Raw genomic sequence first — 13,281 nt, 5'->3', positions numbered from 1 at the left:
CCACAGAAACCTGATGCACTGATACCTAACCTAAGGCCTATCGTTTTTCCTAGGTTGATTCGGAATCTGAAGGGAAGAGCCATGTTATTTGTTAGTTTGCTAAAGTCCCTGGAAGTGGTAGAACCAAGACTGGAAATAGTTGCTTCAGAATCGCGTGATACAATCGGTGCCTCATGCCTGGCATCATGACCCCGGGCTCACGGGACCCTGGGGCCAAATGGATCATCAGACACTCACGTGGCCCAGACTTACCAGCTGTAGCTTCTCTGCTGTGGGTTCTAGGGAGGGGGGCAGAGCTGTGAAAAGTAGCTGGTTTGAAAGCTTGCTTTTGGGAAGCACCGACCTGTGTTACCTTGACCCTTCATGGGCACGTCAGGGATCTTGATAGCAAGCAAGAGTTCCCAATTATGGCTACCTTAGAAAGAAACGTGTGGGAGGCTGTTGGGAACAGAACACACAGGACTGGTAGGGGGCTCCTGGCCAGGCTGGGGAACGGGCAGGGGGAGCCCACGGTCCCAGGCTCAGGAAGCGCAGCAGCCCTTCTCCCTCTGCAGCGCTGGGCTGGAACCGCCCCAGCCAACCCTCCGTTGCTCTCCCTTGCTCAGACTGAGAGGGTGTCCGATAGGCTGAGCATGGGGCCTGGGCCCACTGTTGGCTGACCTGGGACCTGACCCCCCCAGCTTCCTGCCTTTTGGTTCTCTGGTTGTGGGGTCTCTTCCCTCCGACCCCCCAAAGTCACCCATATGGCAGAACAACTCCAGGAGTAGGGCAGCCAGATCTGGTAATGGAGCAAAGTGTGAGAGGGGAGGAAGTACTTGAGGACTCTGGGAGGACAGAGAGCGAGCCCAGGACCCTTGTCTAGTGGGCAGGGCAGGGAGGGATGCATCTGGGACCCCTGAGAGTCGGAGCTTGGCTGGCTGGAGTGCGGGGGTGGGGCAGAGGAGAGAGGGTTGGAGGTAAGTTTCCTAGATCTGTGTGAGGCCGGATGTGAGGCACCAGGTGGCCTTCTGGGATCGGAGGAAAGGAGAGGCGGGCCTGGGGGTGGGGGGCCCCAGAGGGGCAGGGCGAGCCTGGGCTGGCCCTCCTGCTGCCTCGGTTGCCCCCAAGAAGTCCAGTTGGGGAGGGGGTGCTGCTGAACAGGAGGAAAGCTTATTCCCAGGTAATGACCTGGTACAGCGTGTCTGTGGGAGCCACATGCAGGTCAGCCGAGGTGAGGACTGTGGCCGAGCCCTGACAGACGCTCACACTCACGGAGGGTGGGGTGAGTGGAGCGGACAGGAGCCCCTGAGCAGGGGGTGTGCTGCTGCATAAAGGACAGCGATAGGAAGTGGGTTTGTTTTTTTTTTCTTAGATGAAAATGTTTTGAAAACATTCATGTTTCTGAAAAGTGAGGCTGGACAACAAACCAGAGGCGGTAGGCGAGGGGAAGCGCAGGGTGGCTATTAGCTCATCTCTGCAGATGGGCTTTCTGGAAAGTCCAAGGCAGCAGGAGGCTTTTGATCCGCCCCCAGAGTACATTTTTCTGAATGGCACCCAGGAGAGGCCTTTTCAGTGGAAAAAGTGAATTCTCACTTTCAGAGGAGGTGGGACTTGCCGCTGTGTGTCACTTGGGGTAGACCGGGTGGCTCTTGTCCATCAGTGGAAGGTGGGCCTTGGTGCCTGGGCCTCCCCTCCCCACGGCTGAGTTCTTCTGGGTCGAGGAGTCCACGGTGGAGGTGCTCTGCGTGATGTAGGAGAGGAGGGGAGCACCAGAGCAGCTCTTGGAAAAAAGTGTCCTGCGAGTTAGCTTTCGTAACTAGTGAGAAGGAGGGCTTTTGCTCAGAGGCACAGGGGCAGGAAATGTGAGCGTGTCTCACTCCTCTGATCACAGTTTTGCAGCATCTGTGGCCACATCATCACACTACTGTTAAAGTTTTTGCCACGTCCATGTAACATCTGTTTATTAATATGAATTTTTTCTTTCAATTACTTTTTTTTTTTAACTTAAGCAACTTAAATCAAGGAAGGTTGTCCCCCGCTGTGATGCATATCTTAGTATTTCTGTCCAGGTCTCCATCAGCTTTTCTGGGCCTCCTCAGCTGTGCCTGTGACACAGCTGTTGCCCTTACATGGCCATGACCTCCACTGCCACCAGAGTGACCTTTTATTTTGCTAGACTTTCATAGTATTTAGCAATTCAAAGAGCTTACACATACCTCTCTCTGTAAGAAGCCAAACAGATATCAAGTGCCCTGGGATGACCCCCAGCTCACCTTAGTTCCCTTCCTAGCAGTGGCCTTGGTCATCAGTGTGGTAGATAGCCTTCCTGCCCTTTTTTCCTGCAGCATTTTGTTTTGTTGGTTGTTTTATTGCTTTATTCATAAATGTACGTTGTCTCTTTTCCTGCTTTTTTTTTCCCCTTAGCTTATTTTTCTAAGGCACAAATCTTTTGAAATTTGTTATTTTAGTACGTGAAAACAGTAATACATGCTCTGGGTTTAAAAGTCTCACAGGGACTTCCCTGGTGGTCCAGTGATTAAAACCCTGCACTTCTGTTGTCAAGGGCACAGGTTTGATCCCTGGTTGGGGAACTGAGATCCCACATGCCGTGAGATGTAACCAAAAAAAGAAAAAAATGTCTCTCAGTTCAGCAGGGTGATTCCAGGACACCAGGCTGACCATGTCCCTTCTCTGCTCCCAGCTCTGAAAGGCTCCTGTGGCCCCCAGAGGAAGGGTACACACTCTGTACCCCCCAGCCCATGGAGTCCTGGCCACCTGGCTCCCACTTTGCACTGCAGCCTCCGCAGCCCTTCCAGCCGTCCCTCCTTCCCCTGCCAGTCTGCTGTCCATCCTCCCCGCCCCCGCAGTGCTCCCCGGGCTCTGTCCCGGGCTGATGGCCTGATGGCCCTGGAGAACGGTGCTGGCTTCCTCGTACGTCTCTGGGTAGCACCTCCTGCCATCAGCGGCAGCAGGAGGCGGCTGGCACTCAGGTCAGGGGCTCCCGGTGAACCCTGGGCAAGTCTGCCCCCTTTGCAGGCAGGATGGGTTCGTAACTGTATGAAAAGTGCTCAGATCAGGGCCTTCCCCCGGGTGGGTGCTCGGTGTGAGCGGCTGTTCCTACCACGGGGTTGTTATTCTTCACTGTGGCAGCCCTGGGCCAGGACACAGGGCCTGCGAGTCAGTGTTCAGTATGTGCTTGAGTGTTGAACGGAAGGCGAAAGGACAGAGGTGGACATACCTGCGTGAGGCGGGCAGGGACAGAGGCTATGCAGAGGAGTCGGGTTGTGATGCCCACTGCACCGAGGTGCCCGGTGGGGATGGTGACCGGGCAGCCGGGAACTTGCGTTGGGGGTGGGGGTGGGGAGGAGGCCAGGGGCTGCCAGCTAAGACAGGAAGACCTTGGCAGGCTTTCTGCCTGACAGCGCCGTCTGTTTGAACTCTCCAGGAAGGAAGAAGCCACAGGCATCGGCACTCACCCAGCAGGGCCCGGGCCTTCGCCCAGTTGTGGCTTTGCTGCTTCGTGTTCTGGTTGATGGCAGGTTGAAACAAGCTACACTTTTGATGCAGCACCCTTCGCTTTTTTTTCTTTCGCCTGTTTATTTCCAGGTAATGCTACTGTAGAGAAGTTGGAGGACTTCATCAACAACATTAACAGTGTCTTGGAGTCCTTGTACATAGAGATAAAGAAAGGTGTCACGGAGGATGACGGGAGACCCATTTACGCGCTGGTGAGAGCAGACAGAGCCCCCCGGTGGGTGTTTGGGGAAATGCAGTGGAGATGGCCTCTGCCCTCCTTCCTGGGGTGAAGATGAAGGTGCACCCGCCTCACCAAGGGCTTGGAGGGCGAACGACATGGGCCTGGCCACCTCCCTGACCCAGTCCTGTCTCCACGCTCGCTGCTGGCCCCCTGGCCTATAGTGTCCTCTGCAGCTATCAGGGCTGGGGGTGACGGAACCTGGGCCCGGCTCTCAGCGCAGCGCTCGCGTTACTGCCCCACATGGCGTGCCCCCTCCACCCTGAGACTGGGCAGCATGCATTAGCTTTTATTTTGGTTGTTACCAGGTCTCTGCAAGAAGTCACTCTAGTTGAATGGACTATTAGGGGTAAAGGAATAAAAATGCCTTTTCATTTTGAACAAGACACGGAAGCTTTGGAAAGAAAGAAACATGTGAGGTCACTAGGACTGAGACCTCGTTGGGGCCTCCTGCTGTGTTCAGATCTTTTTTATACCCCTCCTGGCTTGTGAAATACAAGCCCTCATCTTTGGGTAGGGAACTGCTTTAGGCCTTCAGAGACCAGGCTCATACCATCCAGGCCCACACAGAACGGGGCTATAGCCCAGGGTTTCCCAAACTCTGGTCCATGGAAGAAAGGGTCATGGAAATGTTGGGTTAAGTCGGTAAATCAATTTTGTTTACTGCCAGAGTTCTCAGTGCCTTGTGCATCTGAAGCTCTGCTAGCATGCAGACAAGTTTCCCGAATTTATCTGAGTTTGGAAGCTATCACACAACCTTGGGAGTTCTGAAATCTCTGAAAATTAGATGTACTGACTGAGCTAAAGATCTAGGCCTGTAAGACTGGTTACAGATTTATCCTCGTGGCCCACAGTGCCTGAACAAAAGTGCTCCAGGACTGGTGAGGTTGGGAGGAGGAGGGGAGGGAGGAAGAGCCTGCAGGTGAATAAGTGAAGGGCGCAGCCCGACTCTCATGCTAACTTATTTTTTAGGTGAATCTTGCAACGACTTCAGTTTCCAAAATGGCCTCAGATTTTGCAGAGAATGAGCTGGATCTCTTTAGAAAGGCTGTAAGTACAGCAACTCTGGTTGCCCATCAGCCAGGCTTCTTAGAGAAAATCTCCATCTTTCATCAGAAATGGAAACTTCAGTCTTACTGGGTCCCCCCTGCTGCCTGAGAAAGCCCTTTGCAGGGGCAGGTCACTGAGTGCCCCTCTCAGAATTCATAGCCGCCAGGTGATTTCTGGGGAGGTCGCCACAGCCGCCTGGGAAAAGAAGAGCTGATCTGGGTTGGACTCCAACTGGTTGAATAACAGTGGACCTCCTGGGTGTGGGATGCAGGTGAGCGGGTGTTGCCGCTTGAGTCCCAGACTTCAACAGCATCCCCGGGGAGCTTGCCAGAAAGGCTGAGCCCCAGCCTCCACCCAGACTGCTGAATACGAATTCTGAGAAGGTGCCCAGGGATCCATCTGTCCAGTCATTTGAGGGGTGCTGCTCTGCCTACCCGGCTTCGGAGCTGTTCACTCAGCCACCTTGCCACTCTGCCTGGGTGAGCACCTGGTTAGGACAGTGGTTCTCAGCCCTGGATGCCCAGCAGGAGCTGAGGTCCTGCAGTAACAGAGTAATGAGGACATTCTGGCCTCCCTCCAGGTCTGTCGAGTCCTAGTCTCTGAGGTTTGAGTCCTAGATCACTGCTTCCTAAGCCGCCTCTGGGGCTCATTAGCAGCCAGGGTTGAGAGTCGGATTCTAAGATGGTAAATACATGGCTCTCAGTGTGTGTGTGTGTGTGTGTGTGATTCTAAGATGGTAAATACATGGCTCTGTGTGTGTGTGTGTGTGTGTGTGTGTGTGTGTGTGTGTGTGTGTGTATGCGCGCGCGTGCACGTGCGCGCGCACAGGCAGCCTGTCTTCCCGGCTCCTCTGCTCTGCTGTGGGCAGGAGTCCTGCGGCAGCCCCCAGCTGGCTTCCCCCAGTCCCGGTCCACAGCAGCTCCGCGGCTCCCAAGTGTGCTCTTGCTGGGGCCACCCTGGCTCCTTCCCTTCCTGGTTCCAGCCTGCCCACTTCCAAGTAGGAGGGGTGCTGCCCCATTTCCTTATTTATTCATTCCTCATAGTCTCCATCTTCAGGGAGCTGAAGTGATCCTTCTTGATTTGGGGGGCATTAAGGTCCTTCATATGGAATAGTGTTGCAGGAGTAACTTGGGTCCAAACATATCTATGGCTTTTGATGCATATTGTTAAGCTGTTTTCCTGAAGAGTTGTACAATTCTGCCTGTGATATGAGTAGTTTCACTGCATCCCGCCAGAATTGGCATTATTGCTGAAGAGTTGTTTTCCCAAGTCTAATAGATGAACATGGTACCTGTTTCTTCCAGTTGGAACTGATTATTGACTCAGACACTGGCTTTGCGTCTTCCACAAATATTTTGAACCTGGTTGATCAGCTTAAAGGCAAGAAGATGAGGAAGAAGGAAGCCGAGCACGTGCTGCAGAAGTTTGTACAGAACAAGTGGCTGATTGAGGTATTTCTCACTGTGGGTTTTCCAGCTTGGCTTACTTTTATAGTGAATCACACTGTTTCCTCCAAAATCGTATTGTATTTAATGGGTGTCTGTTGAGCTGAGCCCGTTCAGTTCCCTTATCTCAGCAGTCCCCGACCTCTTTGGCACCAGGGACTGATTTCGTGGAAGACAATTTTTCCACAGACTGGGGAGGGGGATGGTTTTGGGATGATTCAAGCGCATTCCATTCCATTCCATTCCATTCTCCAGGGGATCTTCCTGACCCAGGGATCGAACCCGGGTCTCCTGCACTGCAGGTGGATTCTTTACCATCTGAGCCCTGGGGAAACCCATTGTGCATTTTTTCGGTAATATTATTACGTCAGCTCCACATTCAGATTGTCAGGCATTAGATCCTGGAGGTCAGGAACCCCTGCTGTCTGCATTGAGGCCCACAGTGACCCTGCGAGGAGGACCCTGTTTACTCACTTGACCTGGGTGGGAGGCCCAACTGGAAGTGGCAGAGCCAGGGTCTCAGGCAGATGTGTGGGCCCCGGACTCTGGTCCCCAAGCAGGCAGTGTAGTGTAGTCAGTAGGAGCATGGTGCTACTGTCGGATTCCACTGCAGGGGCCCCTGTGTTCCTCCTCTGTAAGAGGGGAATGATAGCTCCATCTCCGAGTGAGTGAGGAGCCGGATGAGGGGGTGGGAGTCAGGCCCCAGTGCTGGGCACCCACAGGAGTCACTGTCACCATCATGGTTATCACTGTCATGTTCTCCAAGGCCAGTACTGTTGGGATTCTTTCACTTAGATGGTGGCCCTCAGAGAGCAAAGAGACGTGTCGACAAGCTTTTGGAGAGGAGCTGTAGCAATCTGTGAAAGGTTCAAGTTTCTAGACACCCTGTGTCTATTTCTGTTGGCTGGAACAGTGAGATGTTTCAGTTCTTTTTCCACAAATGCACCACGGATTCCAAGAAACCCGAGCTGGCCAGGCTCCATGCTGCCTTGCGCGCCCCGGTCCTGCCCCTCTGGGCCTGTGTCTGGGCAAGACTGCTCAGAGGGGCCCTCAAGTTCCTCACTTGGTGGTCAGACCTGTGGCTGGAGGCCGCTGCTGTGGTTCCATGATGCTCACTTCCTTTTTGGGGATAGCTCAGCTCTGGAGTTGCGGCAACAGTGCTCTGAGTTGTTGATCGCAGGGTGGGCCGCCCTGGCAGTCTGACCAGAAACATTTAGTTCCTGCAGTGCTTTCTGGACGGGAGGAAATGTCTGGAGAGGCCACAGCGGTTGAGGGCAGGGGTAGCGGGAACTGCTAGTGGGGTCAGCGCCTCTGGGCACGTCTGCACATCGTGTGCTCGGGTGCTCACCCCCTGTGACCATGGGGAGCCCTTCGCTCTGTTCTGTAGCTAGACCCACTGCAACTCTGTGATCTGAGTGAAGTCCCCTACCCGGCAAGTGGCCAAGCCATGTCCAGGCTCCAGCGAGTGTGACTGCAGGCCCCCATCAGTTGCTTCATCACAGTTTTTCTTCCTCTCTCAGGTGGATTTGGCAATACGGAATGTTTTCGGGAAGCTCAGGGGTCATAACCGACTGCACTCTGTCCTTGGGCCAAGCTTTCTAAGGGCAGGGACCGTGACCTCATCTTTGAACCTTGTCACTCCTGGAAGCGCTGCTTACTGAACCGTGGCCGGGCAGATAGTTGAAGTTCCAGAGGAACAGAATGTATATCACACTTACCCCCGAGATGATATAAGAACTCCTTGTAGGTTAGAAGGTACCGGCACGCATAGAGTCTGTGTTGGTATGAACACCTGTCGTCTCCCCGGGGTCACCCTCTGTGCCCGGTTACAGCCTCTGTGCCCAGCTTTGGGCCCGCGGGTGGCTGTGCAGGTCCAGCGCACTTAGATGCTGTCACGCCATGGTGCAGGGCTGGGTGCCCGACTATCAGGACTGACGCTCTGCTGCCCAGAGCAGGGACGACTGGAGGGAAGAACGCCTCTGGGGTCTGCTGGACTTGGTTTGGGCCCTGGCTGCGGTCCTCTCTGCTTCCTCCTTAAGGAAGTGGAGGTGCTGGTGCTGCCTTCCTGAGGCCTGGGGGTTCTGTGAGCACTGGCCTCCGAAGCCCCACGGGTCTTAAGGGAGCCCCCGCCTTGCTGACTGATCCCTTGGGCCTCACGTGGACGAAGGAACAGACCGGGGAGGGGGAGGGCATGGTGGTGGGACACCCCAGGGTCCTCCTCTGGCCTGGCTGCTCCCTCTGCAGGTGGCGTCTCGCCTCTGAGCCCGTTTCCCATCTGAAAGATGAGGCCGGTGTTTGTCCTGAGGGTGGAGTGCTCTCTAGGCTGATCAGCACAGGCGTGGCCATGTGTTCTGTGTCACTGTGAAGGACCAGCTGAGGGGCTGCGGGGTGAGTGCTGGCTGGTGCTCTGACCAGCCTTCCTGGAGCAGTACCTTGACCGGAGGGACCATGTTTGAGCCCTCCTCGGCCTCTCGGAAGTGGGTCTTTCCTCAGAGGCCATGCTGGGGGGACGTGTCCCCCAGCAGCACTGTCTTCGTTATGATGGGGCCCCCTCCCCCCTCCAGCACCGGGAGAGCCCTGCCCGGTGCCCTGTTCAAGGCTCCGCCTCGGCACGGAGCTGCTGAGGCAGCTGTGCAGCCCCCTGGTGGCCCTGGGGTGGGGGGTGGTCAGGGTCAGTGGGCGAGGCTCTGAGACGGAGGTGGCCTCAGAGAAGTGTGGATCCTGGGAACCTGGGCGTCTGCCGGCAGCAGCACGTCTGCACAGCCTAGGGGCCAGTCCCCACCACAGGGCCCCAGCTCAGAGGGTGGTTGTCAGGCCTGGGAGGTCACTTGGGGTTTGATCTTCCTTGGAGCTCGAGGGCAGCCTGCCCTTCCTGGTGACAGAGGGCTGAGTGCTGTCATGAGCGATGAGCACGGGGCACTTTCAGGCAGGTGGTAGGCGTTTAGTAAATGTGACTCAAGCCTGACTCTGAACTTCAGCTCCGGCCTTGGCATTCCTCCTTGGGATCAATGTGAGGGCTGTTATATACTCTGCCCTTAGATGTTTATCCTGCCATGGCCGAGTGCTGGGCCACGCATCAGGTGCTGGGGACACAGGGTGAGCAAAACCAGGCCTGGCTCTTGGTCTGGGGAGGGAGCTGGTGGTCAGCCCCACTCTCGCTGAAGTAGAGTCACAGACAGAGAGGAAGCAGCGCTCACAGGGGACCTGCCCCCCCCCCCCCGGGACCTGCCCCCCCCCCCCCCCGGAGGAAGTGGCACCCACCGCAGGCTGGGGAGGAGGCAGCTGGTCAGGGTGGGGCTGACAGTCCGGAGCAGAGGGAGTGGCCTGCCCCTGAGCAGGCGGGGTGGGCTCAGGAGCTGAGTGAGGCCGGGTGCTCTGGGGAGGGGGCACAAGGCGAGCCTGGAGTTGGGCAGAAAGGGGTTCAGTTCTTCAGCCCGAGAATGGCAGCGCCTCATGGGGCTGGGCCTCCCAGAGGTCAGGTCTCTGCAGAGGGTCAGAGGGGCACGCAGGGGAGGGTAGATGATGGTGGTGGCCATGGGGACAGCCTCGTTGTGGACGTGGAGCTTTTGAGTAGGTAGCGGCCACAGGCCCTGGGACGGCCTTGGGGCCCCGCCCTCTCATGCCCTGCTCCCCAGGGCACAGAGCCCCTGTCCCCTCCCCGACAGTCTGCGGTGCAGGACAGCGGCGCCTCGTGCTGGGCCTCCCTCCACTCGCGGGAGTCCTTGGGCTCTGTCCTGCCTCTTGCCCTGCTCCCCACGGTTGTCGCTCCAGCTCTCTAACTCTGCGCCCATGTCCATCTCCTCCTGGGTGGTCACCTGCCCGACACTGGAGGCCCAGGATGAACGCACTTCCCTGGCCGGATGACACAGCACACTGGATGGAGGCGGGAGTCGTGGGGACGGGGTGTGGGGCGGGAGCGGCAGCCCCTCTTGTGTGACATGAGGTAGAGAAGTGGGCGCAGGGGGCTGAGCTAAGCCAGCAGCCGCGGGCTCCAGTGGCGGCTTCTGCAAAGCTTGCCCCGCCAGCCTCCCCCTCCTGCCCCACTGCCCTTGTGTGCACCTCTGCCCAGCCCCCCTCCCGGTACCCCCTCCACCCCCGGGGGTCCAGCACACGGTCGGGAAGTCCCCATCCCAGCCCTTCAGTTGACTCGGATGCACAAACGGCCATGGGCTTCTGTGACACTGTCTCCAGCCAGTCTCCCTCATCCTGCCTCTTCCTTGTGAGTTGGCCGTAGGGTCAGCCAAGTGTTTCAGCCATAGTTCTGGCTTTCCCATGGTCTGGAGTTACATGGAGTGTGGACTGTCTGTATATGGGAACCAGGAGGCTTCACCACGCCCCATGCCACTTGGTTTGGGGCCTCCCTGGACCACCTCCAGCATCGTCTGTGAAGTGGTATGGGCGGAAGTGATCTTGGATGGTCCAGGCGGAAGCTCCAGGCAGCGGTGCTGGGAGGCACTGCTGTGCTGCTCCCTGGGGGCGGGAGAGGAAGGAGCGGGAGCCTGGCTCGGGGCTGTGGGGTTCACTCTGTGGGGTCACGGCTCCCTTTCCTGGCCTCTGTCCTCATCCGGGACTGCCGGGGCAGCTCCAGGGTTCCCGTCTGTGAAGGCGCGAGGAAGGTGCTAAGGAAATGGGGGGGGGCGGAGGTCCTTGCCTCGCTTTTCTTCCAGGTCTCACCTGAGTTTTCCTCACTTTAGGCTGTACAAGGGGTCGGTATGAACGCCTGCGGGGCAAGGGGTGTGTGGACCTCTGCCCCTTTCATGGCCTTGGGCCGTGGGAACAGAGGTACCTCCCGGGTGGGAAGCGGGCCAGGTGTGCCAGTTCATCAAAGATGCCCCCCACCTTGCGTCCCCACAGAAGGAAGGGGAGTTCACCCTGCATGGCCGGGCCATCCTGGAGATGGAGCAGTACATCCGGGAGACGTACCCTGACGCTGTGAAGGTCTGCAACATCTGCCGCGGCCTGCTCATCCAGGTACCCGGGGCCGGACGGGGGGTACTCTCCAGGACTCACTCAGGGCCCAGGCCTCTGACAGGTCTGGAACCTCCCCGACGTGAGCAGACGATGGGTGTCTCCTCAGAAGCATCTGATGACAAGTGCATGGGGGGCCTGCCTCTCCCCCCTGGTCCTTCTGTTCTGTCCCAGGCTCTTTTTTTTTTTTTCCCCAGAATGGCTCTCAGAAGCTTTCTGTGGGGCCCATATTATCTTGGCAGCGTTGCGCCACACATCTTTCTGTCCCAGCTACATATTCCTGTTGGCTGTCTGCCTCTGCGTACGTTGTATGGCTTCAGAGCAGGGCAGCTGGACCAGTGCTGGATGATTCTGTTTTTGTCTTTTTGCTTAAGATTTTTTTTTTTTAATGTGAACAGTTTTTAAGGCCTTTATTGAATTTGTTACAGCATTGCTTCTGTTTATGTTTGGTTTCTCGGCAGTGAGGCACGCAGGGCATCAGCTCCTTGACAAGGGATCGCACCCGCATGCCCTGTGCTGGAAGGGCAAGTCTCAGCCACAGGAGCCCAGGGAAGCCCCTGTGTTTCCTCCTTTTTCATTCTCTCTTTTTGCAGTTGTCACTTGCACCGGGCTGGGCCTCTTGGCACATCCATCCTTGGGCACCTGGTGGTTATTTTTCTTGGGTTGGAATCCCAAGAGTGGAATTTCTAGAACAGAGCATGCACACGGCTGTTTAAAGCTCTGTCCTATGTCGCTGAAGCGCCTTCTGAAAGTTGTGGTCGTCTTCATGCCCACCCCAGGACCCACTCGTGCTCAGAGTCCAGGCTTGTGGGCAGCCTTGCTGCTCCAAGGGCCTGGCTGCCACCCACTCCGCCCTGCTTTGGCCTCTGGAGCCTTGAGTTTTTCTCTTTGCACTCACTTGTCAGCTTCTTTACTAAAACCCACTGCACTGAAGACTGAGGGGGTGTTCTCACTGTCAGTTTGGGGCCTGGAAGACAGAATTACCGAGCCGGTGGGGTGCCTTCCTTGCAGTCTCCTGAAGGGTTATGAACACGGAGGTGTGTAGCGGGCTCTGAGGCCATCACCTTTTCATTTCAGGGTCAAAGCTGTGAGACGTGTGGAATCAGGATGCACTTACCTTGTGTGGCCAAGTACTTCCAGTCCAGCACGGAGCCGCACTGCCCCCATTGTAACGACTACTGGCCCCACGAGGTGCCAGGTCTGTGTCTCCGAGCCGCTCCCTTTCTTCCTGGCCTGACAGAGCTGGGCTGGCAGGGCTGTGTGTATGCCAGAGTGTCCGTGCGCAGCCCTGAGGGGGCGCCGGGGCGGGGGTTGGACAGGGCACCCCAACAGGGGCTCCATACTGAAGTATGGACTGTGTTCAGAACCCGGGCCCTGCATACTGAAGTACCTTCTGCAGTCAGTGTAGGCCGGCTTGCTTGCCGGCCTTGGTTCCGCAAGGCCCTCTGGAACCCAGCAGAAACCCTGAGACGTGAGGGGGTCTGGTGTAGTAGAGGCTCTCCCCTGCAGCTGTCTCTGGAGGGGAGGTGAAAGTGCGTCCCCAGACTGGGGCTCTTTCTGCCTCCCTGGAGGGTAACATGTTCCGTGGGACAGAGTCCTTGGCACAGGCTTGTGACTGGGGTCGTCCACCAACCCCACCACTCACAGTACCTTCTGGCTTTTCTGTGTACAGAGGTCTTCGACCCAGAGAAGGAGAGGGAGACTGGTATGTCCAGACCGAACAAAAGGTCCTTGCGGTCCCGGCAGCACTAGCCAGGACGCCACCTTCCGGGGAGTGACCGAGTGCTCCACTGGGAAGAGAGGTATCAGTTTCATGGTTCACGTGGATCACCTCTTTTTATCTTGTACGTTCGCTTGTCAACAGGTTTGAATAAACTTGCTCAGCAGCCTCTGCGGCCTCGTCTGTGGCAGCACGCCCCTCTCCTGGCACTCATCGAGAGCTGGGGGTCTGGGCTCAGGTCCAGGCTGAGGCTGGCAGCGCCTCCTGCCCAGCAGGCCTGAGGCCACTTGCTCAGGGCGGCCTTGCCTTCAGTCCCCAGCGCTGGTCACTGGTCCTGTCCATGCTTGCCAGCCCGACTTACCGGA

General features: G+C 56.9%; 1 protein-coding gene across 2 annotated transcripts in view; it reads left to right on the top strand.

Annotated features, from left to right (window-relative positions):
• NSMCE1 (NSE1 homolog, SMC5-SMC6 complex component) overlaps positions 1–13,085 on the top strand; it is a 35,571-nt gene extending 22,486 nt beyond the window's left edge. For both annotated transcript variants that reach the window (XM_020907917.2, XM_020907918.2), the window contains exons 3-8: positions 3,586–3,707; positions 4,706–4,783; positions 6,088–6,234; positions 11,083–11,199; positions 12,274–12,394; positions 12,869–13,085. In XM_020907917.2, coding sequence (XP_020763576.2) covers positions 3,586–3,707; positions 4,706–4,783; positions 6,088–6,234; positions 11,083–11,199; positions 12,274–12,394; positions 12,869–12,948 — 665 coding nt within the window. In that variant the 3' untranslated portion in view covers positions 12,949–13,085. The remainder of the gene's footprint in view (positions 1–3,585; positions 3,708–4,705; positions 4,784–6,087; positions 6,235–11,082; positions 11,200–12,273; positions 12,395–12,868) is intronic.
• The last annotated feature ends 196 nt before the right edge of the window (positions 13,086–13,281 follow it).

This window comes from Odocoileus virginianus, chromosome 33 (genome assembly GCF_023699985.2).
Source record: "Odocoileus virginianus isolate 20LAN1187 ecotype Illinois chromosome 33, Ovbor_1.2, whole genome shotgun sequence".
NCBI lineage: Eukaryota > Metazoa > Chordata > Mammalia > Artiodactyla > Cervidae > Odocoileus > Odocoileus virginianus.
Note: the sequence above shows the minus strand (reverse complement) of the source record. Positions and strands in the feature narration are given on the sequence as shown.